General features: G+C 39.6%; 2 protein-coding genes across 4 annotated transcripts in view; one reads left to right on the top strand and one right to left on the bottom strand.

Moving 5' to 3' along the window:
• Positions 1–4,369, top strand: part of fancc (FA complementation group C) — a 28,272-nt gene extending 23,903 nt beyond the window's left edge. For both annotated transcript variants that reach the window (XM_054611317.1, XM_054611318.1), the window contains exons 13-15: positions 1,732–1,906; positions 2,620–2,832; positions 3,358–4,369. In XM_054611317.1, coding sequence (XP_054467292.1) covers positions 1,732–1,906; positions 2,620–2,832; positions 3,358–3,534 — 565 coding nt within the window. In that variant the 3' untranslated portion in view covers positions 3,535–4,369. The remainder of the gene's footprint in view (positions 1–1,731; positions 1,907–2,619; positions 2,833–3,357) is intronic.
• Positions 4,370–6,766: 2,397 nt separating this feature from the next.
• The window catches only part of aopep (aminopeptidase O (putative)), a 70,282-nt gene continuing 53,297 nt past the window's right edge, over positions 6,767–23,751 (bottom strand). Inside the window, exons 15-18 of one of the 2 annotated variants that reach the window (XM_054610681.1) lie at positions 20,404–20,535; positions 15,356–15,442; positions 15,058–15,206; positions 6,767–7,521 (exon numbers count right to left, since the gene is read on the bottom strand). In XM_054610681.1, coding sequence (XP_054466656.1) covers positions 15,066–15,206; positions 15,356–15,442; positions 20,404–20,535 — 360 coding nt within the window. In that variant the 3' untranslated portion in view covers positions 6,767–7,521; positions 15,058–15,065. The remainder of the gene's footprint in view (positions 7,522–15,057; positions 15,207–15,355; positions 15,443–20,403; positions 20,536–23,751) is intronic. The other variant, XM_054610682.1, reaches the window with a different exon arrangement.

The following is a 23,751-nucleotide window of genomic DNA, read 5'->3' as shown; positions in this document are numbered from 1 at the left end:
GTATGTTGTGTTGCTCTGAGTGAAGATACAGCTGCCAGTGCTCTGAAGGAGGGTGATTAAGAAGAGAGCCTGATGATGATATTGGGGAAATTCGATAGAGAGATCCTTATTGCTCTTCAAATTTTTATGTTCACTCCGCTGCAGCTCTCTACCTGGACCTTAAGTCCATCTCGCAATCTTCAAATAAGCTACATTTTTTATTTTACAGTGATCTGCAACAACATGAAATGAATTCTCTTGTCTTTTGTGAGAGAATAGTGAAACATACCCATCACAGTTTCCCAGAGACCCTAAGTGATCAGATTTCCTCTTATATCAGTTATTTTCTGTTCTAATTCAGACAAAGGAGCAGTACATATTTTACGTTTTTGCTTTAAAACATAGAAACACTTCTGTCATGGCTTAATAATCTCAGCTCTAGTCATTACTTTTGCTATCCTATATTCTGTGCCATGCATTATTTCTGGAAGGACTGTGTTCCATGTTTTGCAGTACTGAGTGAAAAGAGAGTGAGGTATTATAAATGTAAATGATCATGGATTGGATGGATTGAAGAATTTGTTTTAGACAAAACACAACTAGTCTATTTTTGTATTTTGAGATGTTTCTTAAGTGCTATAAAAGCATAAACTGTGTCCTCATCATGGTTTTTTATACATTTGATATCAGCAGTTGGATCACAGCTGTCCCTCAGTGTTATAACAACTGGGAACAAATGATGAGATTCAGTATTTCATTCTGAAGCTCTGATTCTCTTTGATCATCTATTGTTCCGGTCAGTAGGGCAGGACGAACATTACTGGCAGCCACTCAGAGTTGTGGCTCATTAATAAAGCTATTATGATGTAAATGACACCAGACAGCCACACTGAAAGCAAATCATTTCATGAAAATGTTGGTGAAACAACATCATGGTTGCGTTGCATAGAAAATTTGTCTAAATGTATAAATAACCCTCCACTTACTCTCCTTTATGCTATTACATTACATTTTGTTGTTGTTTTGACAACAACTTGGGTGTAGTTTTTGGGATGACAATTAACCCAAGCTGTTTTGGTCAGGGATTGGAGAAAAAGAAAGTTGTACATAATCATACACATACCTTGGAAAGCTGGGAGGTGCCTTAACTTAAACCACCCAAATCTGATTTGTTTTTAGATATCGTCACTTTTTATAGCATAGTGAGCTAGGTAGGCTCAGTATAATGCTTTGTTTTTAACCAACCATTACAGATTAAAAATTGATTTGACAAAAAAAACTACTTTCAGAGTTTCATCCTCATCTAGTAGCCTCCATCGGCAGATGAAGTTTGCTCAGTTGTCATGGAGATATAGTAAATATCAGGTCACATAAAATTCCAACTGTTGATGAAGGCCACAAGTACAGTATGTGTACTTTGTAATGCTGCAATGCTCCATGTTCAAGACTGAATTCAATGATTACCAGCCGCAACAGCGACGCTGGTATTGTTTTCACCTTGGGAGGCTGTGTGTATCGAGTTGCCAGGTTTTATATTTTTCTGTGACAGAGGAAAGAAGGGGCTATTGGTCCCCTTGACCCCTTATGTTTTCATAAGGATGGTACGAAGGGGCCATACAAATCTGTTCTCTGGTGTGCGCAGTGACATTTATCCATGCACAGAAAAATTCTTCAGATCCCATGATGCCCCAGAAGTATTCAGACAGCTCCCTACCTCAAGAGTTGATCACTGTTTCTGCTCCTGTCCTGCAGGAGGTACCACAAAGTGTTCGAGGCCTGGTTCCTGCTGGTTCAGTGTGCCCACTGGGTGCAAGTGGCTGTCCAGCTGCTGGTGACATCAGAGCCTGAGGACTGTGGCCCCCTTCTGTGGCTGCTGATCTTCTACCACCACCCCACTAACAGGGGACACAACAGAGCACTACAGCTGGTAAGACTTTTATTGGAGAAAATATTTGAATTATCTAGTTTTTCTTCATTTTAAATTTGTTTTATTTGTCCAGATATTCATTGTCCCAGAAGATATAGCCCATGAGTTCGTGGATCACCTTACTTTTCCTCTAGTGTCACCAACCATTCAACATTTTAACTTGTCTAGTACTTTGGTTTATGACCTAATACAAACCTTTTGTTTTCTGTCAGCCCGTCATAACTCAACAAGTTAACAATGTGGATGGTCTGTTCTTTGTTATTGGAAGATGTGTCGTCGTTGAAAGCCATAGGACAAATACAGAGAAAGACATTAGAAAAATAAATTATGGATAGTCTGAGCGGGAGACAATGAGACAGTGGGGAAGAGAGAGAGAGAGATAGATACAGATGAGGGAGGGGAGCCGGGTGAAAAGGGGGATGTAGTATTGATTTCTCAGTGAGTGTCTGGCCAGCTGGCCCGAGTTTCATCTCTCTGTCTCCTATTTGTCCGCCTCCTCTCATAACCCTGGGAGACTTACTGTCGTCGACACCGCCTCTACTATTACAAATAACTCGCATGGGGTTTACTTTGTTCATTATTTATGAATTACTAATCTATTGATTTTTATTTGTAAGACAGATACTTAATGCCATGCTTCTTGATTCCGGTTTGGTTTATACATAGACATATTTCAGCTAACAATAACTGTATTGTGTAATCTATGTTTCCAGGTACATGGCAAAGAAGCATGGGACCACCTACACTCCCTGTTCTTGGTCTTAGCTCGTCCTCTTCCTATTGACCGCCTGCAGTCATTGGTCACTCTGCTGTCACCACAATCTCAGCAACCGTCACTGTCTCCATTATTGATCCTCAACCTGTTAGTCAACTTTGCTGTTTTTTCCCAACAATCCCTGAGTGCATCAACAGAAATTTTACAGACGGTGAGGAAGCAACATTTTTTCCCCAAAAGATGTTTTTTCAGTAATTCAAATTTTGGATGTATTCAAATGTAACTTCTAATACACAACAATACACATATAGTGTGTTATGCTTTGTTTTTTTATGTCAGAAAAAAAAAAAATGAAACACAAAGTTTTGTTTTATTTTTGGCTAAATATTAGTTGATTTGGACAGTTTTTACTCAGACTTTGATTCTTAGAGGTATTTGTGTGTTATGTCTTTGTCCAAAATCTCTTATTCCATGTATACCACAGTCAGATTTTTGGAAGTCGAATGGGCTCTGATTATTGAGATGGCTATAAAATAAATATCTAGAATTCTATAGTGTGCTGTTGAATTTGATATCATAATATGTCAAAAATAACAAGTCCCTTTTCTTTTTGAAGCTCTATGGCCATGTCACAACAAGCAATATCTTTTGTGTGTGTGTGTGTGTGTGTGTGTGTGTGTGTGTGTGTGTGTGTGTGTGTGTGTGTGTGTGTGTGTGTGTGTGTGTGTGTGTCCAGGTGGTGCATCGGTCTGGTCTAGTTGATGAAGCAGCTTGTGTTCTCAACTCACTGGAGCTCAGACTTAACGAAGATAACTGCTTATCAAGCGACACTAAAAGAGTTCATCTCAGGATCCAGGCACTTCAAAACACACTTACACATAAGCATGCAGCATCAAGCCCTGTCGAGAACTAAGCACACACACACTCACACTCAGCTCAAGGTTTTTCCCAAGGCACCTTTGCAGAATGTTAAATAGCCACGGTCTTGTGGAGACATGCTGCAATGCAATGACAGAAGTGTGTCAAAACAGCACAGCGACGACAGATTATGTGGAGAGGCTACAATTATACGCAAACACATACACATGACACATCTACGAGGCCCACAAGGACACTTGAACAGTGACAGATCATACTGCAAAGAAGCAGCGGCTCGTACAATGTGTCACAGTCCTCCCACTCATATAATTGTCGCACAATATACATCCTTCACGTTACACATGCTGACTGAAAGACATTTATGTTTGGAAGACAGGAAAACCAAACGCCAGTTGTCCTTTTACCACTTTTATCACTATTTGTGTTGAAATGTTAAATTGTATAATGTTTATAAGAAAAAACATATTCTGACAGTACTGAGTATATGACAAAATGTAAATAATGATATGTCTGTGTACATTTTCTATTTCTTCATTATTTATAATGATGGATATTGACCCTCCTTCTTTGGTTGAATTTTCTCATATTTCTCTATATAATCTGACATCTTGCAAACAGTGGAGTCGCCCTCTGCTGGCCATTAGAAAGTTTGCAAGTCTACGGAAATTCCGCATTGGTTTTACTTTTCAGAACTTGAGGTGGTCGCCTGTCAACCACCCTAAAATTTTTCACCCAGGTTAACACTGTTGGCTCTCCTAATACTCTTTCCGTAATTTGATCTGTTATCGTTGTTACCATCGTTAGCTGGGAGACGTGTTATGAGTCATGAGGAGGCAAAATATGTATGTTTTTTTTTCATTTTTGGAACAATAAAGACCTACTTTATAATCTGGAACAATATGCTGTTTCTCTCCTCTTAGTTTTACAAAAATAGTGGGTAGTTTTTTTCTTAACTGCGTTTTATTTTTAACTTAAAAGGTCAAAGTATATTATGGCTAAAAAAAGTTGTAAAAAAAGTATAATAGGGTGAAATGTTCCATAAAAATGTTATATTATATTCTGTGTTTGTGGGGGGGTATAATATGGCAAATAAACATAATATAACATGTTTTAAAAAGTAAAAGTAGTGATAATGTAGTTAAGTGAGAAATTCATGAAAAAAGTCATAGTATAGTATGTTTTAAAAAGAAAAAGTCAAACTATGATGAGGTGTAAAAAGTTATAAAAAAGGCATAGCATTGTCTGGCACAGAAAATAATGAAAACATCTGAATAAAGAGTGGTGAAATTATTCATAGTATAGTATGGCAAAAAAAAAAAAGATAGTATTGAGTGCTAAAAAAAGAGAAAAAGTCATACTAAAGTATGGTTTTAAAAAAACAAACCCAAGTCATAGTATAAGTCATGATATAATACAGGGAATTGAGTCATAGTATAAAGAGAAATAAAAAGTCATAGTATAGTTCGTTGAAAAATGGAAAAAAAAAAACATCACATACTATAGTATTGTTTAAGAAGGCATAAAAAAATCATAGTACATGATGAAAAAGGTCTCATTATAGTTTGGCAAAATAAAAAAGTCATAGTAAAATATGCCTTAAAAAGGCATAAAATGTCATAAATGTCATTGTATGGTATTGTAAAAGGCCTAAAAATTAATAAAAAGTAATTAAAAAAAAAGAGAAAAGTCATAGTATTGTATCTCAAAAAAAGAAAACAAAAGCCATAGTATGATAAGGTGAAAAAAGTAAAATCGTTTATCCAGGATCAAGCTGCACTTGACGGGCGCACGGCAGGACGGAGCGCAGGACTCCGGTGGGATGAGAAGAGATAAACTCTGTGATTACATCATGATGCTTGATGGAAAGTTGATGGACAATGTTTTTCTGATGTTGAATTTTTAATGTGAAGATGTCGGCTATATTATCTGCCCAGAGAATTGTTTTTGTTGCTGCTGTTTACATTCCTGTGTTTGTTGTGTGGAAGATGGGCTACAACGTAATTTTGTTGTGCATCCCTGTGGTGCATAATGACGAATAATGATCCTTAAATCCTTGAATCCTATAATATGGTAAACAAAGTCATTACAAAAATTCATAGCATTGTATGATGGGAAAAGTCATAAAAAAATCATAGTATAGCATTGGGAAAAAAGTCATTAAAAGGTCATAGTATAATATGTTAAAAAAAGTAGAAAAAAAGTCCTAGTATAGTATGTTGAATAAGTCAAACAAAGTATACTACTGTAAAAAGTAACTGTATAGAGCTGTGAAAAAAGTAATTTAAAGTCATAGTAAGTTGAAAAAAGTAAAAAAAAATCATAGCGGTATAGTAATTCGAAAAGGCATTAAAAGTCATAGCACAGTATGCCAAAGAAGTCAAGTATGGCGAAAAAATTATGAAAAAGGTCATAAGATAGTATTGTGAAAAAAGTTATTAAAAAAAGGCACAGTATAATAATACAATTATATATTACTATATAGTATGGTGATAAATAGTCATAGTATGGTATGTTGAGAAAAGGAAAAATAAAGTCACACAATGGTGTTTAAAAAGGCATTTATAAATCATAGTATAGTATTACGAAAAAAGTTGTAGTATAGATTGACAAGAAAAAAAAAAGTTGAGTATAACATGGTGAATTTAGTCATAAAAAGTGATTGTATATTTTGGGGACAGTCATAGTAAAGTATTGTTTTAAAAGCATAAAATAGTTATAGTATTACTTTTTTGAAAAGGGATAAAAAGGTATGGTAAAAAAGGCACCGAATAGTATGGCGAAAAAAGTAATTAACAGGTCATAGTATAGTATGTCCTAAAAAGTTTTTTAACAAGTCATAGTATAGTATGTCAACAAAAAAAAGGCAGTTATATTGTAGTATTGGGAAAAAAGTCATAGTATTGTATGGTGTAAAAAGTCATGAAAAACATCATAGTATATTATGACGAAAGAAGTCATAGTATGGGCAAAAAAATTATGGTATAAAAAGCCATAAAAAAGTCATAGTATAGCATTGGGAAAAAAGTCATTAAAAGGTCATAGTATAATATGTTAAAAAAAAGTAGAAAAAAAGTCCTAGTATAGTATGTTGAATAAGTCAAACAAAGTATACTACTGTCAGACAATCATAAAAAAAAGTCATAGTATTGTATGGTGTAAAAAGTCATGAAAAAAGTCATAGTATAGTATGGGCAAAAAAATTATGGTATAAAAAGTCGGGAAGTAGGGAAATTCTAGTGTAAATAGTACACAGTCTGTGCAAGAACATTTGAAACATTATTTTTCTTCACTGGGTTTGTGAACAAAATATACACTAGGATATCACTTAACCTAACACACTACACAACCAATGTTTTATTCAGTAAATCAGTTGTCTATGACATTAAAAGATCAATATGGCTATGATATTTGTACCTAGTTGCAAATAAAATAGGCATGAGGTACGAACTGATGTTCAGGTTTTGCTTCTCAACAGATGAAATAAGGTTAAGAAAAAGTCATTTATTTTAAGAAAACATAATTTAATTTCAACATGAGCATTTCACAAACCTTCATTTAAAATATACAAAGTAGAAAAACCATAATCATTTGTTCACACAGCAGTCACAAAGCCAGAATGTACGCCTATAATGCCCTGAGATGTTGTTGAACTTAAACACAGGCTCCTAAACATTGATGGATGTGTCTCAATCCATGAAACATCATTTTAAAACAGGTGGAATTGTGTGATTCTTCTCTCTCATCACAGAAACAATGTGTTAAACAATAGTGCATCTCACTAGGAACAGCTTGTTTTGTTAGTGGTTCACACACACAAGTTATTTCCAAATACATGAATGGACAGAACTGCTGTGCTCTAAACCTTGCCAGTTGTCCTTGGCTGTCGAGTAAGAGCGCAGCCTTTTGGTGTTCACACTGCTGAGTGATTCTGGAGCCTCCCCTGTCTAACAGAGGAGGAGGAGGAGGTGAGCGCTGGACCCGGTGTGCCAAACTCCTGTCATCACCGTCTGACGTTAGCAAACTGGAAGAGAAAGATACATTCAGACTGGAGCATTACAGAACATTTGGTGGCTTTCTACAATCCTCTGGCTGAACTGTTGGTATCTACCCGATGTAAAGGCAAACACTGGATACGGTGTGTCTCCAGTACAGACAAATAATCCAATTTATGTTATTTGGCCGAAAACACAGATCTCGATCAATACTGGGTTTTGGAGGCGGATGCCAATATTTCAGAGTTTCAAAGTAGATTGACCAATATAGTTGTGGATAAAATCTCTTAAATAAAATAAAGTAAAAGAACTGAGCAAGACATTTATAGTTATAAACTTGGCAGTATCCTCTGGTGGACAAACTATGTAATGCAGACACTATTCCTAACATCTCACTGCACAAAAGTCTTTGCCGCGGTTAATTTTTATTTATCCGCAGATATAAATGCTGCTACAAAATTAGGGCTCCATGTAACATTTTTTTTTTTTCATTTATTTATCTGTAAAAAAAAAAATCTCAATTAAAAGTGTAGTCGACAAAATGTTATAAAACAGTGAAAAATGTTAAATCCCAAAGATCCAAGCACCAGACAAAAAAACAAAACAAAGCTTTTACAATCATCAAAGTGGTTGCCAATTAATTTTCCAGCAATTAACCATCCAATAGAACAGCGGGTCTTGTGAATTATCTGTGCGAGCCAGTGCTTGTGTTTTCTTCTGGTTTGGTGGTTGTGGACTGGACTCCTGTTCCTGCTGAACTGAGCCAGTGGTTGTATAGGACTGATTATCAGCTCAGTAGGCACAGGAAGCCAAGCCCAAATATCTCTTCTCTCTTTACACAAAGCACTGGCAAGCTATAAATACATATCATTTCCTCTTTTGTTTTTGTCTATAACGAAGCAAAAAGCAATGCCAACTCTGCCAGGCTGCGTGTCAGGCAGCGTTCCACTTTTCCATACCCACAAAAAAACAACACTACTTAGACAGTTGGATTGTTGGATTTCACTAGCTAGTGAAAGGTACACAGTAGAAACCTCTCCATCGCAGTCTCAGCAAGACTTCTGCTGGATTGTGGGAGCTATCCAAAATGATTGGTACATTGTTGGCTTAAAAAATAGGCTGTTAGGCAATTTCGGGATTCCGATGATAAAAATCCTACCATAAATCCATCAAAATCACATTCCACCACCTTCTGTGAGGAGCATGCATACATACATACTGCATCAAAAACTGAAAATGTTTCCATCATATACTTTGAAATAGAATACAATAGCTCTCTAAAATATAGTTGACATTAAAGAGACAATCAGTTGCGTGAAGAAAAGACGTTGTGGGTGGCGTGGGCCGAATACGTTTATTTTTGGTGTCTTTATACAATGTTGCTGGTCCTTTTATGTGCAGAGCACCATTTCCCTCCCATTAGAGTGTAATAAATCACCTTTTAGAACGGGCTCTGATGGCAATTCCTCTCTTTTACAGGCCTTTGATGGTCATTACTCTTTTAACAGGACCTAAATATAGGTCTAAAAATGGCAGGCTCCACATGGCCCTCATTTCTAATTCACACATCTGTCCTCGTTTAGTCGCCATTTTCTCGTCGTGAATATAGAGCGCTATAATACCTCCTCACGCCTCATATTGTTACTGCCAAAAAAAGACAGACAGTTCTTTAATACATTTCCTGCCATCTGTCACTGTTTTGATTTGGGAGTGATTGGTCCAGAACGGTATAGCTTTGCATTACAATAAGCTGGTCTAACAGTGGACTACACCCACGTTATAGAAAGTTATACAGTAAGTTACAGTGGGGAAGTATTTTAAACTTAAAAGACTCAGTTATACATTATTTATTCTTTGAATGTAATCCAGCTGGATGTATTTACAGCTTGGATGACAGAAGCACTTAGTAAGAATTTGTTTTTTAGAGAAACCTTGTGTTTGGTAGGACCATGCAAATGGAGGTTATTGTATAACCCCTCCAAAACAATTTATTTTTCTTGAGACAGGTGAGACAGACTGAGCTTTATTGATCACTGTGTTTGCAGACAAACCAAGCTAATTACAAACTTGCATGATAAACCTGCTCTTGTTTTGGGGGGTTTCAAGCTTATCTTGACTAATTCAGGAACCCTCTCTCAGTGCACTCTGATACACTTGAAACAAAGCGTGTAGTGTACCCAATTGAAAATTGCTTTTCTTGTCATCACTGGGTGTTTTACAGGATCAAAGCCTTTTGTTTGTCTGAGACAAAACACTAGAAGCTATATCACACAGTAAATCCACTGCAGAAACACTTAATCGTCCCAATAAAGTGGAACTGACATCCCTGAATGATGAAAAGCTCTGAAATCAAAAAGATTTCCATCCTTTGACGCCTCAGTCTTGTTTTCCTTCATAGTGTGGAAAAGTGTTCAGTGAGAAGCTGTGTGCTTTTTAGGACTCCCTAAAAACCTTTCTGGGACCTTTTCCTAGATTCCTCTGTGTCTAACAGAGTGTGGTGTGCCTGATGCAAGTTCTTGTCAGCTCGCATTCGGTCGTCTGGTCGCATTTTGGATAAGCTTGAAAAGAAAAAGTTTCTTATTAACCTAATATTGGCCATAACCCCAATATTCAACGTACAGCAGACCCCACACCTAATTGTAACTTCAAAGGGAGACATTTTTTTTTTTTTTTTTTTTTTTGGGGGGGGGGATTATTGATCATCACACTGCAGCCACAGCTAGACATCCCTGCACATTTTCAAATGACTTTTACCTTACTGCTAAATCCTCAAATTGACCATCATAAAGTATTTCAAACTTAATAGTGCAAAAATATATTGACATATAGATTGGCTAAATGAGACAAAATACACAACAATTATAGGAAACATGAATAGTACATTCTGTATTTCTTTATACCTGACATGCATCAAATAAACTGATCACATATTGTATGCGTGAATTAATTTAAGCTTTTTTAAGTAAGCTTTAGAGTAAAACCCATGGACATGCAACGAGCACGGGCTGAGACGGTCACGGAGCTCGCTGAAGTGTGCACTGCTACTTCCTGCATAACCACACCTATCCAGGAGAAATATCAAGTTTTAGGGGAGTCCAATCATGGCCACTATTCTCTCACAATGCAATGCACTCAGAAAAATGGACGAGCTGCTTATTACCGGTGAAGATAAAAATAAATTGAGGGCGCTGGTAAAAACATTAGATATGGTCATTTAACAACGCACATATTCAGACATTTACTCTTAGTATGAGTGTCTGCTGTAAGAAAGACAGAACAGTAAAGATGAAGGACAACGATGATTATGAGGGTGATAATGGTAGCCACTGCTCCCGGATTTATGTAATATCTGTCAGCAGCATTAAGTAGCGTTTGGGTCTTCCAAGGCCTCATTAGTACTTGAATTACAGTCCCTCTCCGGAGGTACGTGGCTCTCACCTTTGCTAGAACTACAGAGCGTTCAAACCGGCATCATCTGCAGGATTATCTTTTATACTATGTAACTGAAAGGAGACGAAGCAGAGGGGTGGAGGAAGAGAGCAAGAAAAGAAGATGAAAGAGGATGGAAAGAACAACAGGCGACGCAGGAGAGCGCAGAGAGGCGCTCATTAGCGATGTTGCACACCGTTTTTGACTTTGTGAGGAAGCTTGTGTGTTTAATTCTTCTGAGTGAGAGGGTCTCAGTGGAAAGTTTTATAGACTAACAAGTGAGTCTGGAAGAGGGGAGAGTTATTTAGACTGAGGTTGGACCAAATTCAAGGGGAAATGCATCAAAGGGAGGAGAAGAGTGCAATGGGATAAGAGGAAGAAGGGAAAGGTGAAACGATGCAAGACATTCAAGTAAGGAGCGAGAAAACAGAAGAGGACAAAGGGGAAGGAGTTCTGTGAAAAGTATAAACACACATTAGATAATCAAACTCTACTGTGTTCACACAAAAGCGCAAACACACACACACACACACACACACACACACACACACACACACACACACACACACACACACCGCCAACATGAAAAAACTTAAAGAGCATTTCTGTTTTCTCTTTCTGTAACACACATTCATTGTCTGGCTTTGTCTGCTTGTCTGGGTCATGCTCTCCTCAGGTGCAGAACTTAGCCACTGTGAACAAAGAGGAAATCAATCACTGTTCACCAATCAGCTAAGCTCTGTGCCTGGCTGGAGAGAGGATACAAAACCTGTCTGGAGGACTGACATGTACACACACACACACACACACACACACACACACACACACACACACACACACACACACACACACACACACACACACACACACACACACACACACACACACACACACACACACACACACACACACAAGTAAAATAAACCACCCACATCAAGACCCTCTGGCTCCTTCATCATCCGTTTCCTTCTCTGCACTTCCAAATCATCAACTCCTCAAACACAATCACACACACACATAATCATGTCTCTTTACGTTTTAAGTTTCTGAAGGACAAATGTGTGTGTCTGTCTGCGTATGTGTGTGTGGGGGTGGGAGGGGCTGTGGTTGCCATGGCAGCCGGCTGGGTCAGAACTGTGTGGTAATCCCTGGCAATGTGATTTTATCATAAGTCACAAATCAGCACGCCAGGAACCCTCACAGCCCAGACATGAAAGAACAAGATCTTTTTTTTCTGTCTCATGTTTTCTTCCTCTAAACTACATCATCTAGATCCCCCTAGAAATGAAAATATCTAACTTTGTTTGTCCTTTCTCCTTCACTTTCTCACTTATGTCTGCCATCAGAGAGCAGACCTGTAGATCCTCAGTCCCCCTCTCTCTCACACTATTTCCTTGGTTACCCCTCTGTTCCTCTCCCATTCTCCACGCTCGGCTAACCCGGCGATATGCCCCTCATTAAGCGGATCAAGAAGGATTCCAGAGGCATGTACCGGGGGAAGAAAAGAACGAGGGAGTGAGAGGGAGGGGAAAAGGGAAAAAAAAGAACACGGGGAGACCACCCTTCTCCTTTAGAGGTTTGTGCTTTTTAGGTTTAAAAACACAGAGCAGGGAGTGCACCTTGACAGACATGTTGTTTTCAGTTAAAACCCTCTCAGCCCTCCTCTGCCTAATCCCACTGTACCGTGGGTGTGTGTGTGTATGAGGGTGTGTGAGGGTGTAAAGGGTACAGGGAGGACTGCTCCACTTAAGAAAAGATGGTTGGGGCACACAAACTGAGCAGTAAAACATCAATCCATCTCCCCACAGTGCAATATGAAAAAGCGGTGAGGAGGTTGGTTCATCCATCATTTTAATTGGTGAGGAATCTGGACCTGAGCTCAGTTGACCAGCATGATCCATTGATGTTACAGGGCTTGTTTGATTCAGTCCAACGGGATGCAATAGTGAAAGTTATGGGATATAAATCTCTAAATGCTTCTTTTCTTCTTCTATTCTTTCTATTTTAGGGGTTTTAGGGTTTTAGCTGTTTCAGTCCTCCTGACTTGTAGTGCGGCTCCACAGGGAGGTGTAGTGAGGGAGTGAAGGATGATGACAAAGATCTGCGGGCACAGACAGATAGGCGCTACATATGTGTGTGCTGTACGTGTGTGTGTGTGTGTGTGTGTGTGTGTGTGTGTGTGTGTGTGTGGGTGTCAAAAGAGATTTATCAGGACTGAGCCAGATGCCGAGCACTTGTCTAGAAAGCCTCTCACATCCTGTGCAAATGCATAAAGCTGTCTGTGTGTGTGTGTGTGTGTGTGTGTGTGTGTGTGTGTGTGTGTGTGTGTGTGTGTGTGTGTGTGTGTGTGTGTGTGTGTGTGTGTGTGTGTGTGTGCTCGTGTTTGTGTCTGAAGATAAAAGCCTGTCTTGTAGTGGCTTGGTCACGGCCTAAAAAAAGGATTTAGTGCTGTAAATCACTCAGGTTGACGTGACAAGTATTTAGCAGCTCCTTTCGACCAAGCCTGTGTTGACGAAGGTCACCGACACATTGTTTAACCCTATACTTGCTCTATTGGAGGTTTGCTAGATGTATCAGTGCCTTTATTAATGTGGGGGATGTAGTCCGCCACAATGTTCCGTTTTACTAAGTTAAAGTGCAACTATGTTCTTACTTTTGCTAAACGGGTGAGAAGTTTTTTTTTCTTCAAATTCATGCTCATTTAGATACAGTTGTCTAAATTATAACCGACCTTCTCAATCAGTTTCTCAATGTTCAGCCAAAGTTATAACCATTCTGGTTCTTTTGCATGAGCGATGTCTGAAATGATGCTCAGCTGGGAAAGGTGATGTAATGTATTTATCATCAATATCGGAATCAGAATCTGATGACAACGCCAATAACATTTAATAAAACCACACTAAAGTTTAAACTATTAGCCTATCAATAGATTAAGTTGATAAATCGATTTGGTCATTTTATAAAGCAAAAATGCCAAACATTTGCTTGTTTAAGTTTCACAAATGTGAGGATTTCTACTCTCCTATCCTTGTATTTCTGTTTTGTGGATGTAGCAATACTAATGTATTGTTAAAAAGCTTTGAGGAATAGCTGGGTTACTATGGTTCAATTGTGGAGCCAAAATGTGTTTAATTGCCTGCTCTCATTATTTAAAGGTTAGTGTCAGTAATAGCAGGACTGCTATGAAAAGACCAGCAGCTTCAAAGAGACCTGTCTTAACTACAGTGCTCCCTTCGGCGCTCTTTCTTCCTCCCTTTTCTCTCTGACCGTTCGTATAAACCAAACATTTCTCTCTTCCCTTTATTTAGTTTGAGACCAATAAACCCTTCGGTATTCTGAAACATGAAAAAGCTCAATGGGTGATAGTTGGGGTTTTGGACACACACATGCAGTACACGCACACGCACACACACACACACACACACACACACACACACGCACACACACACACACACACACACAGAGGAGGAATTTCAGGGTCAACAGTGTAAAAATCACCCCAGCGCCCTGATCCCCTCAGAAAAACGCTCGCTGACCCGTCATGTCTTTTTTTTCCTTTCTTCCCTTTCTCGTTTGTTTGAGAAACACATTCCCGAATTCCTTCTCTGACAAACACAACTGATGGCGCTGCTGTGAAACCACGGAAAAGGTCCCATTCAAGTCTACAAACACACACATGTGCATACACACTCACACACACACACACACTCAATGGGATCAGAGAGGAATGTGAAGAATAGGTAGCCAAGTGACTCAAGTGTGGACTGTCCGCTGGGGCAGATCGAATCAGAATCAATCCAACACAAAGATCTATTTTATGGTCGATCCCCTCTGACTGAAGGTCAGATATGAGATATGAATATTGTCTGTTAATGTGTAGAAATACTCATAATACACAGAAGCAACACAAATGTATTCTGACTTTTCTGATTCAGCTTGTTAGAATACCTCTTGATGTAAATTACAATGAACCTAGAATTCCACCAATTTAAAGTGAAAAAGTGCAAAAGAAGAAGATGAAAATTTGCATTTTGTTTCTCAGTTTAACTGTAAGAACACCATCAAGGACACAAAATTGCATGACATGCAGAAAGGTTTAGGCAAAAGCAATGAGTAACGGTGTAATGAGACTTTACCTTCTATGTCAGAGAATCATCTCCTCCACCACTCTGCGTGCCGATTGGTCCATTTCTTCCTGGATCAATGAGAGGCAACGACGGGCCAGAGCCTGCTGCTCAGGGTCCTCCTGAACCATCAGCTCCCCGTACAGATACACACCCATGGCCTAAAGCACACACACACACACACACACACACACACACACATAATCAATAGGTTTATTTTTCATCGTCTAAAGGTTTTTCTCTCAGGTTCAGAGTAAAAGTGTTTTAGTGTTTCAAACAGGACTAATGTTCAACAGTTGTGTCTATTTACTTGGTCATGAACCAGAAAGTGTTCCACATCTCCGTAAGCCCGAGTGTACGCATGTTTGACCACCAGCTCACACCAGCGATGCTTGACCTGGAAGCCAAAAAAGAGACAAAAATACAACAACCATTAATGGAATCAGAAACAAAAATATTAATTTAATGATTTAAAATCTGACCTTGATATAGAAAATGTAATATTCATGAGACTGGCCAAAATGGAGGCAAAATCACACAACCAAGAAATCAAAGAAAATAAAATAATAGGCATTTTAAAAAGTAAAATCCCACAATTGCTACTTCAAAGTAAAGAAATACATGAAAACAATTGCACTTGCCCATATCCGTCTTTAAAAGGGCCATGATGTTCACCAGTGTTTGTAATTTCAGTAGTGTATGCTGTTCATTCAAAGCTGATGAAGCTGACCACATGAAAGCTATACCAATGTGTATAGACTCTTGATACAGATAATATGAAGTTAGGAGGGATAAACGACTCTTAAACATATATTTATACCAATAATGAAAAATAAATATATAAAAAAAGGAGATGATGGCAAATACTTATAATCAGTTTATTTTATTTTTATGCTCTTGGCCAATGCACTTACACATTCATGTGAACAGGTCTCCCTCGATACCACTAACAAAAGACAAACGGCTCATCTGACAAAGCTGGAAGCTGCTCCACTGACAATGAATAAATTAATCCAGAATCGGATGAACACACCTGAACTTTGTTTTAGAAAGGAAACAATCTCGATCTAAAGATCATCTTTAAAAGTTCTATTTAATTCTCTGACAATGTGCATGTGTGTGTGTTCACAGTGTGTGTGTCGGTGTGTTTTCACTGTATGTGTGTATCTGTGTGTGTGAAAGCTAATGCCTGGCCTTTCTCCCAGAGGATCAATAGGAGCTCTGTTGCCGCGGTTACAGGAGAGATCAGAGACTGGCTCTGTCCCTGCCTCAGCCATCATCCTTCATCATCTGCTATGGGCGTGCATGTGTGAGTCGTGCACATGTGTGTGTGGATACACAGTGCACGTGTATATGGATGCAGTGTTGTGGAGGAGAGAGACAGAGGATGATAAAAGAGATGGAAGAGCGACAAAAAAAACAAAGATGGAAAATCCTTAAAAGCACTGTCACTGCTTTAAAGCCTGACAGTTTCCCTTGGCTGTTTTTTTTCGTGAGTATTTCTATCTCCTCCGTAACTATCTCCACGCACACAGGATAATAAACTAGTCCCTTGAAGAGGACAGTGACCAAGCGTGGGTGATTGATTCTCCAACTCAAGCTTTGGGCATTTCTACAGCGCTTGTACAGAGATTCATTTGAGGCAGCACTCTACCTCCGACGGTGTTCACACGCCTAATGGGAGTTTTTGCTTGGTTTGTTTATGCCAGAAATGTCATGCTGCCCAATCTGTTTATGCAGCATGAGAATGGAGATTCGAGCACTGCTCCATTTATATCAGCCACATTTATAAATCCTCACATTACCTCCGTAACCTACTAAATAAACATGAAGTTGAGTGGTCTCAGAAGGGCTTTCTAGTTCCTCTTTCGTCCAAATATAAATTATTTCTTTATCCTCATATTCTCTGCCTCTGTTTATTTTGGAAAGCTGCAGAAATCCCAAATCAGACAAAGTGTACAAGTTAAGTATAACGTGCTCTCCGATTGTCCACCCACATGGGAACAATAATATGTGTGTGTGTGGCAGTATTCATGAATGTGGGAGTGTGCGCAAGTGTGTACAGTATGTATACCCTCTGGTGCCAGCCCTGCCCTTCTGGCCTGCGTAGCCCCGGCAGCTGTTCCATGCGCTGGGTTACATTCCTGGGGAGAGCCCTGGGGCAGAGCAGCTGCCTGGTGCACCTCTCCTCACCCCAGTTTTTACTGAGTTTCCTCTCGCTGGGCCTCTCTCTCTGACAGCACATGCAATAACACGGTGACATTCCTTCATTTATTACTGCACCCCTACCCCTCCTTCACCCTACACCACCACCACTGATTCCGACCCTAACGTACTCCGTGTGTTCTCGCACTTTTAACGACCAACAAAGAATCCAATAGACAAGACAGAAGATGTTCAATAGCCTTGACCTATAAGCATGGTGTATACTGTATAAAAAGTGGAAATCTCCTCACTTTTTCTTTCATCTAGGGCTGCAACTAACAATTATATTCATAACAAATACATACATTGCAGTTTTGATTGTACTATCATTTAAAAGGACAGTGTGTAGGATGTTGTTGCATCTAGCATGTGTGCATGGAGATTGCAACCAACTGAATACCCAATCGCTCACTCCTCCGTTTCACAAGTGTGTCAGAGAACTACGGTGTCCTTTGGCTACCGTTAAAAAAAGCAAAAAGGCCTTCTTTTTAGCCAGTGTTTGTTTGTTTGTATTGGGCTACCTTAAACATGGCAGTGCAAAGTGTCGGACTCTGTGAAGAAGACCTGCTCCCTATGTAGATATGAAGGGCTCATTCTAAGCTAACGCTGCAAACTTTCAAGTGATAATACACTAAAAAACACATAGTTGTGAATGTCATATTCTCTTCCCCCGCCGAAATATAATTACAGCTGCCATTATTGTTATTATTATTCTCTCTCTAGATGTTTTCCCAATGGTAACTTTTAGGACTGGAAGGGGATTCCCTCCTCTGTGATCTTTCTCCCTTTTTTTAAGGGGATTTTTTTCTTGTTCACTTTAGGAACTGTTTTTGTTTCTAGCCTGTAAATCTCACTAAAACTGTCATTATGATGAAAGGCTATACAAATAAACTTCAGTTGACTTTTTCTAGTTTCCACTAAGCCACTCCTTGGTTTATTATAACTCTCCTCTTTCTCGCATGTTGTTGTGGAACCAGACGTTGATGTGGTCCAGTGAAGTCTCCAGTCACTGCAGGAGTCAGCCTAACCTGGGCGCGAACAGACAATGTGTCCTGTGTGCTTGACCGACAGATGGCCTTCGACACACACAAGCATGCAAGTACGCTCTCACAAAACAGGGAAAGCACTAACGAAACTACACACACATGCAAACGCACATAAATGCACAAGAGTCACACAGCATCTCGGATCACATGATGCTCATATGAAAGGAATGGGAACAGTCATGCACTCTCTCTCATACATGCAAACACATGCTCCGGCTCACAGGCGCACCCGCACATATTCATGGTCACTCGCTCCGTTCACATAGCAGTCCCACTGCACGCATGCTGGTGGTCGGCCACATATTTCTTGCCTGCTATCGTGTACATGCTCACACAAATCCCACACAGAATCTTTAGCTTGCACGCCAGTTTTCTCAGCACCTTTAACCTAGATACAAGCGTCTTTATCGCATTCACTGCACAGCGTATCACCATAAACTTCTCTCCGCTGCTTGGAAGGAAACATGCTCAGTAACTAACAGATGGTGAGACAATATGGAACACCATACTGTGCTTCTATCACCATGTTAAGTTGTAGTGATGAGAAAATACGTGGATATAAGTGGATATATGTGATTTGTTAAATAGCAAATCAGGAACATCCCTCATTAAGTTGGTATGAAATCTTCATCAGAAGAGATTTTTTATAGTATGCACTGATTAAACAGTTCAATCACAGGGTTAACAATCTATGTCGTGTTTTATCAAAATGCAGCCTGAGTCGACATATTACTAATCACTCCTATAATCCATATATAATTCTCTATGAAGTAAAACAGCGAGGTGCTACAGAGGCTGAACTGCACTCAGTCTTGTATTTGTCCAAGATTTTTAAACAGATCATTCATCTAAAGAGGATGCAGTACCAGACGAAGAAATGCTGAGTGAGAAGATGGATAAAATCAGACCAGAGAGAGAGAGAAAGAGAAAGAGAAAGAGAAAGAGAAAGAGAAAGAGAAAGAGAAAGAGAAAGAGAAGAGAATAAATGGCCACTCCTATAAGGAGAGATGTAGGTGATTAACCTCCTCTGAATGAGATTACTAACATTAGGAAGGGACCATTGCCTTTAGGCAGGTGCGTGCAGGAGTGTGTATGTTTGCGTATGAGAGAAAGAGTGTGTCTCACCATGCATGACTATGCGCATAATGGCCTTGTGTATTTTTAGCGAACACTGAAAGTTTTTCCTGGAAATTGCAGATGAGAATCTGCTTTCATATGCCAGGAAGTCTGACTAAAGAGGCCTAAACCTAAAGATGGACCCAAGGCCAAACGCAAAGTGGCCTCAGCTGGTTGACCGTGAGGTTAAGTACTTTAAATTAAATGCAAGACATTAACATCAAGAGCAGAACAAAGTCATAGAATCAAACTTCTAGCTAATAAAGAGAGAAATACATTCAAATTTCTAAATTAGAAGCAACTTTGCTGGCCTGAATGTGAGTTTGGAATTTAAATAATAAAAATGTCCTTCGATGAAACTTTAGACGTCTGGATTCAATACAATAACTGCTCAATTGGTCACGTACAACAAAACATCTGAGCCCCGTTATATGGATAACGGACCGAACAAAACAGCTCATATAATTAATAAGAACTTGTCAAAAAATAAATATGTATCAAGTGTTTCTTTTTTTTTTAAGAGGAGCCATTTGTTAACAACGGAGGTTAGCGTGGACAGTTTACAGGCTCTGCTGCAGCTGTGTTTTCACACTCCTTTATGCTCCTGTATTGAGAGGCGACGCTGTACAGTAAAGAACTCTTCAGCCGCCAACAAACACAGCTGCAGAGCACAAACACAGACAAGAAATACACACACACTCTTTCGCAAACATCGTTAATAGTACCATTAAGCAACATTGCACAGTACTAAAACATGAAGCGAATACTTGTGGGATTTAGTCAGTAATGGCAGCTGTAAAGAAGAGAGCTGCTATTACAGCAGAATTTACTACACATTACCAAGCGAAGTGCCTTGGGATGAAAAAGGAGAAGAAACCGACTACATTTCATTATTGGAGGAGATCATGGAGCTTGGATGCATATGCCCACTTGTCTGAGCATGTGTGTGTGTGGGGGGAATATCTGCATGTGTGTTTGTGTGTGGACTTACCTCAGCGTCTTGATTCTGTAGGTTGTAAGTTCTCTGCAGAGCGCGCAATGTTGCCACGCTCAGCTGCTCTTCCTCGAGCAGAAGCTCCAAAAGCATCACTAGCTGCTCCGACGTCACCTGAGGAGAAAAAACCTGTCATGAGATTAATAGGGCTGATTTATACAACCTCATGAAATATATTGAGACGTATTATTGGATATTATGAGAGAAAAAAAAGTCCCATTCCCCCTTGCACCAGCAGTTTCAAACTACTAAACTAGAAAAATTATGAACATATTGCAAGCGGTGAGTCTGTGCTCAAACACATTTATGTTTACTTTTTATTCTAAAAGTTTTATTAATTTTCGTTTCAGTGCTTGGAATAAAAGTGCATAAATATAAGTCAGGCAATTAATGCGGCTTTTCAAACGGAGGGAACGGTAGCATAATAAAACAGAGATGAAATGTCGATTAAATAAATATGGTAAACCAAGTGAATCCTGTACAACTGGGAAATATTACAAAATAGGCAAAAGAGGACAGATGAAGGGAAAATATAAGGATTTGAATCAAGGGCAGAGAGAAAAGTGAAACAAAGCAAAGAAGCTGTCTTTTTTTGATATTGCCCTATTGTAGAGAATCAAAGAGAGCGCACTGCTCAGGGACACCCTCTGCCAAAAAGAAGGCATCTTCTTCTTGCACATTTAGTCTTTGTAGGTTGTAAGATTGCAATAAAATCATTGATTGCAACAAAGAAAGAGCCTAAAAATGAATAACAAAGAAGAACGGTTTTCAGGAGACAGGAAATGCTTCACTGTTGCTTCTTTATAGCTCATGTACTGATTGTGCTATCCTGAGATAAACCTAAAGGAAACAACCTATTTTCTTCTAATGACTAACATCTTCAGGGAAAAGTGAACACTCTGCGGTGAATTTGGACGATTATTCTGAGGATGGATGTGGGCAGCGATATGAGAGAGCGACTTCCTCCTCTGGAGAGAGCTGTGCCCAGCCTTGCCTGCCTCTCCCCTGCTAACACCCAGCACTCCCAGCCGCACTCTCTCTCGTCCCAGTCTGGGACACAATTAATGGCCGACGGCCCTGCAGAGACTAATGTGAAAATAGGTATGAAGTGTGTGTGTGACCGAGCGAAGCAGAGCCTGAGAGAGAGAGAGAGCAAAGGGGGGGAGGGGGAGAAGTAACAGAAAAGGAGCAAGACGTACAAAACTCTTAGGAAAACACATCTAGCAGAGAATGAATTATATATTTGTAAAGAGCCTATTCATTAAAGCTATCTTTGGAAAACAACCTCCAAAGCCCTGCTGGGAAAAACCTGACCTAAAACCAGGAAGTATTTCAGCATGTAGCTGTTGGAGCTGAGGGAATAACACCCATACTCCAGCTGGCAAATGGTCAAATCAAACACCACTAATGCTACACACACACACACACACACACACACACACACACACACACACACACACACACACACACACACACACACACACACACACACACACACACACACACACACACACACACACACACACAGACTGATGATCGTCTAACTCCATGGAAAATCTGATATCCAGTCTTGCCCTTCACCCTCTATCGACTCGCCCTGACTCTCCGTCCTCTCCTCCCTCCATTTTGTGAAGGCTGAGTGTTTTTCTGAAGTGGCGTCTCCATCTCTAAAGGGTCTCTTTGGGGCCCACCCATGATCTTTCTCACTCTCCTCCCCTATGAAAAAAAGTGAGGAATCCACAGCAATAAAACACATGCACACACACCCTTCTGCGCTGACTGTGAGGTCCTGTTGTGCCTGTATGTACTTATGTTGCTATGGTGGTAATCAATATGTCTGCACTACTGTCTCCAGGAAGAAATTCCTGGTCAATGATGGTATATTAAGAACCAACTTATAATCGTTACTATCATCTTGACATAAACACATAGTACACATATTCACAGACAAAAACATAATTGTCTCTCCCATCACATCTAACATCTCCATAGTGAAGTCACCTCCATCAACAGCAACTAATAACTTCAGTGACATCTACTTCTCATCTACTGCTAAAATAAAAACTAACTCAACTACTGCACTTAAGTACAACTCTGAGTGTACTTTATTTGTTTTATGATACTTTCTCATTACATTACACTACATTTCATATGAAAATATTGCGCCTTACACATCACATGTTGCATGAATTGTTTCTTGTGAATTGCTTTTGCTTGAGTACACAATTGGAATCCGATGCAGCAAAGGCGGACTCACTACCAAAACTACTTTTTCTGAGAATAGAGAGTAACTACTCACAACTTCACATCGGTGACTGAAAATGTTTTTCAGGGTAGCAAGAGTAAGGTTGAGAAGGGTGTGGGTGGGTGAGTTAGAGGGAGAAGTAGAGAGCAATTATAGGGGGAAAGGTGAACACCATGGCTGAGTACTCCTTTATTTGTGGGTAAAGCCTGAAGAAATGGCACACAAACACTTACAAACAGTCCATACACACAGCTTAACACACACACGTACAGTCCCATGTCATGACCAGGTCATGGGTAACTCTAACAATAGTCCTTAATAGCACAGTGCTGAAAGCACTTTACAACTGAAGGGGGAAACATGTCCCCCTCTATCTCAATGATTCTTGAGAAAAGATCTCCACACACACACACACACACACACACACACACACACACACACACACACACACACACACACACACACACACACACACACACACACACACACACACACACACACACACACACACACACAGTAGAAGTTGGCCACATGAAAGAAGCATTTCATATCCATTCTGTCCGTCAAAGCTGAGGAATGCTAATGCTGCAATGGACCGAATACACAGTCTCTCCCTTTCTCTGTCCCTCTCACACACACAGAGACTGTCTGTAATCTAACTCATATGTACATTATATTTAAAACAATGCAAACACCAACATACATTACATTCTCCACTTATGTACAAACCGCTGACATGGGTCAGTTGCACCAGCTCTATATTGAGTTAAGCCTTGCAAGGACCTCTGGGAAATATGGTGCCGAAATGTCCTCTTCACATACTGACCTAAACCTCTACAGAACAATGACGCACACACGCACACGCACACACACACACACACACACACACACACACACACACACACACACACACACACACACACACACACACACACACACACACACACACACGTCCATGCCTACACAAATATAGACTGTTTACCTCGGTGAGAGACAGCTCAATGTGACGAACAGCTACAGTAAACACAGGATATGATGTCCACTATACTATGGATAAAGTATATATAACTTACTGTTTATGGATGTGTGCACTGCTGTAC

Source organism: Anoplopoma fimbria, chromosome 13 (genome assembly GCF_027596085.1).
Source record: "Anoplopoma fimbria isolate UVic2021 breed Golden Eagle Sablefish chromosome 13, Afim_UVic_2022, whole genome shotgun sequence".
Classification (NCBI taxonomy): domain Eukaryota; kingdom Metazoa; phylum Chordata; class Actinopteri; order Perciformes; family Anoplopomatidae; genus Anoplopoma; species Anoplopoma fimbria.
The sequence above is the reverse complement of the archived record's forward strand: the minus strand, read 5'-3'. Positions and strand labels throughout refer to the sequence as shown.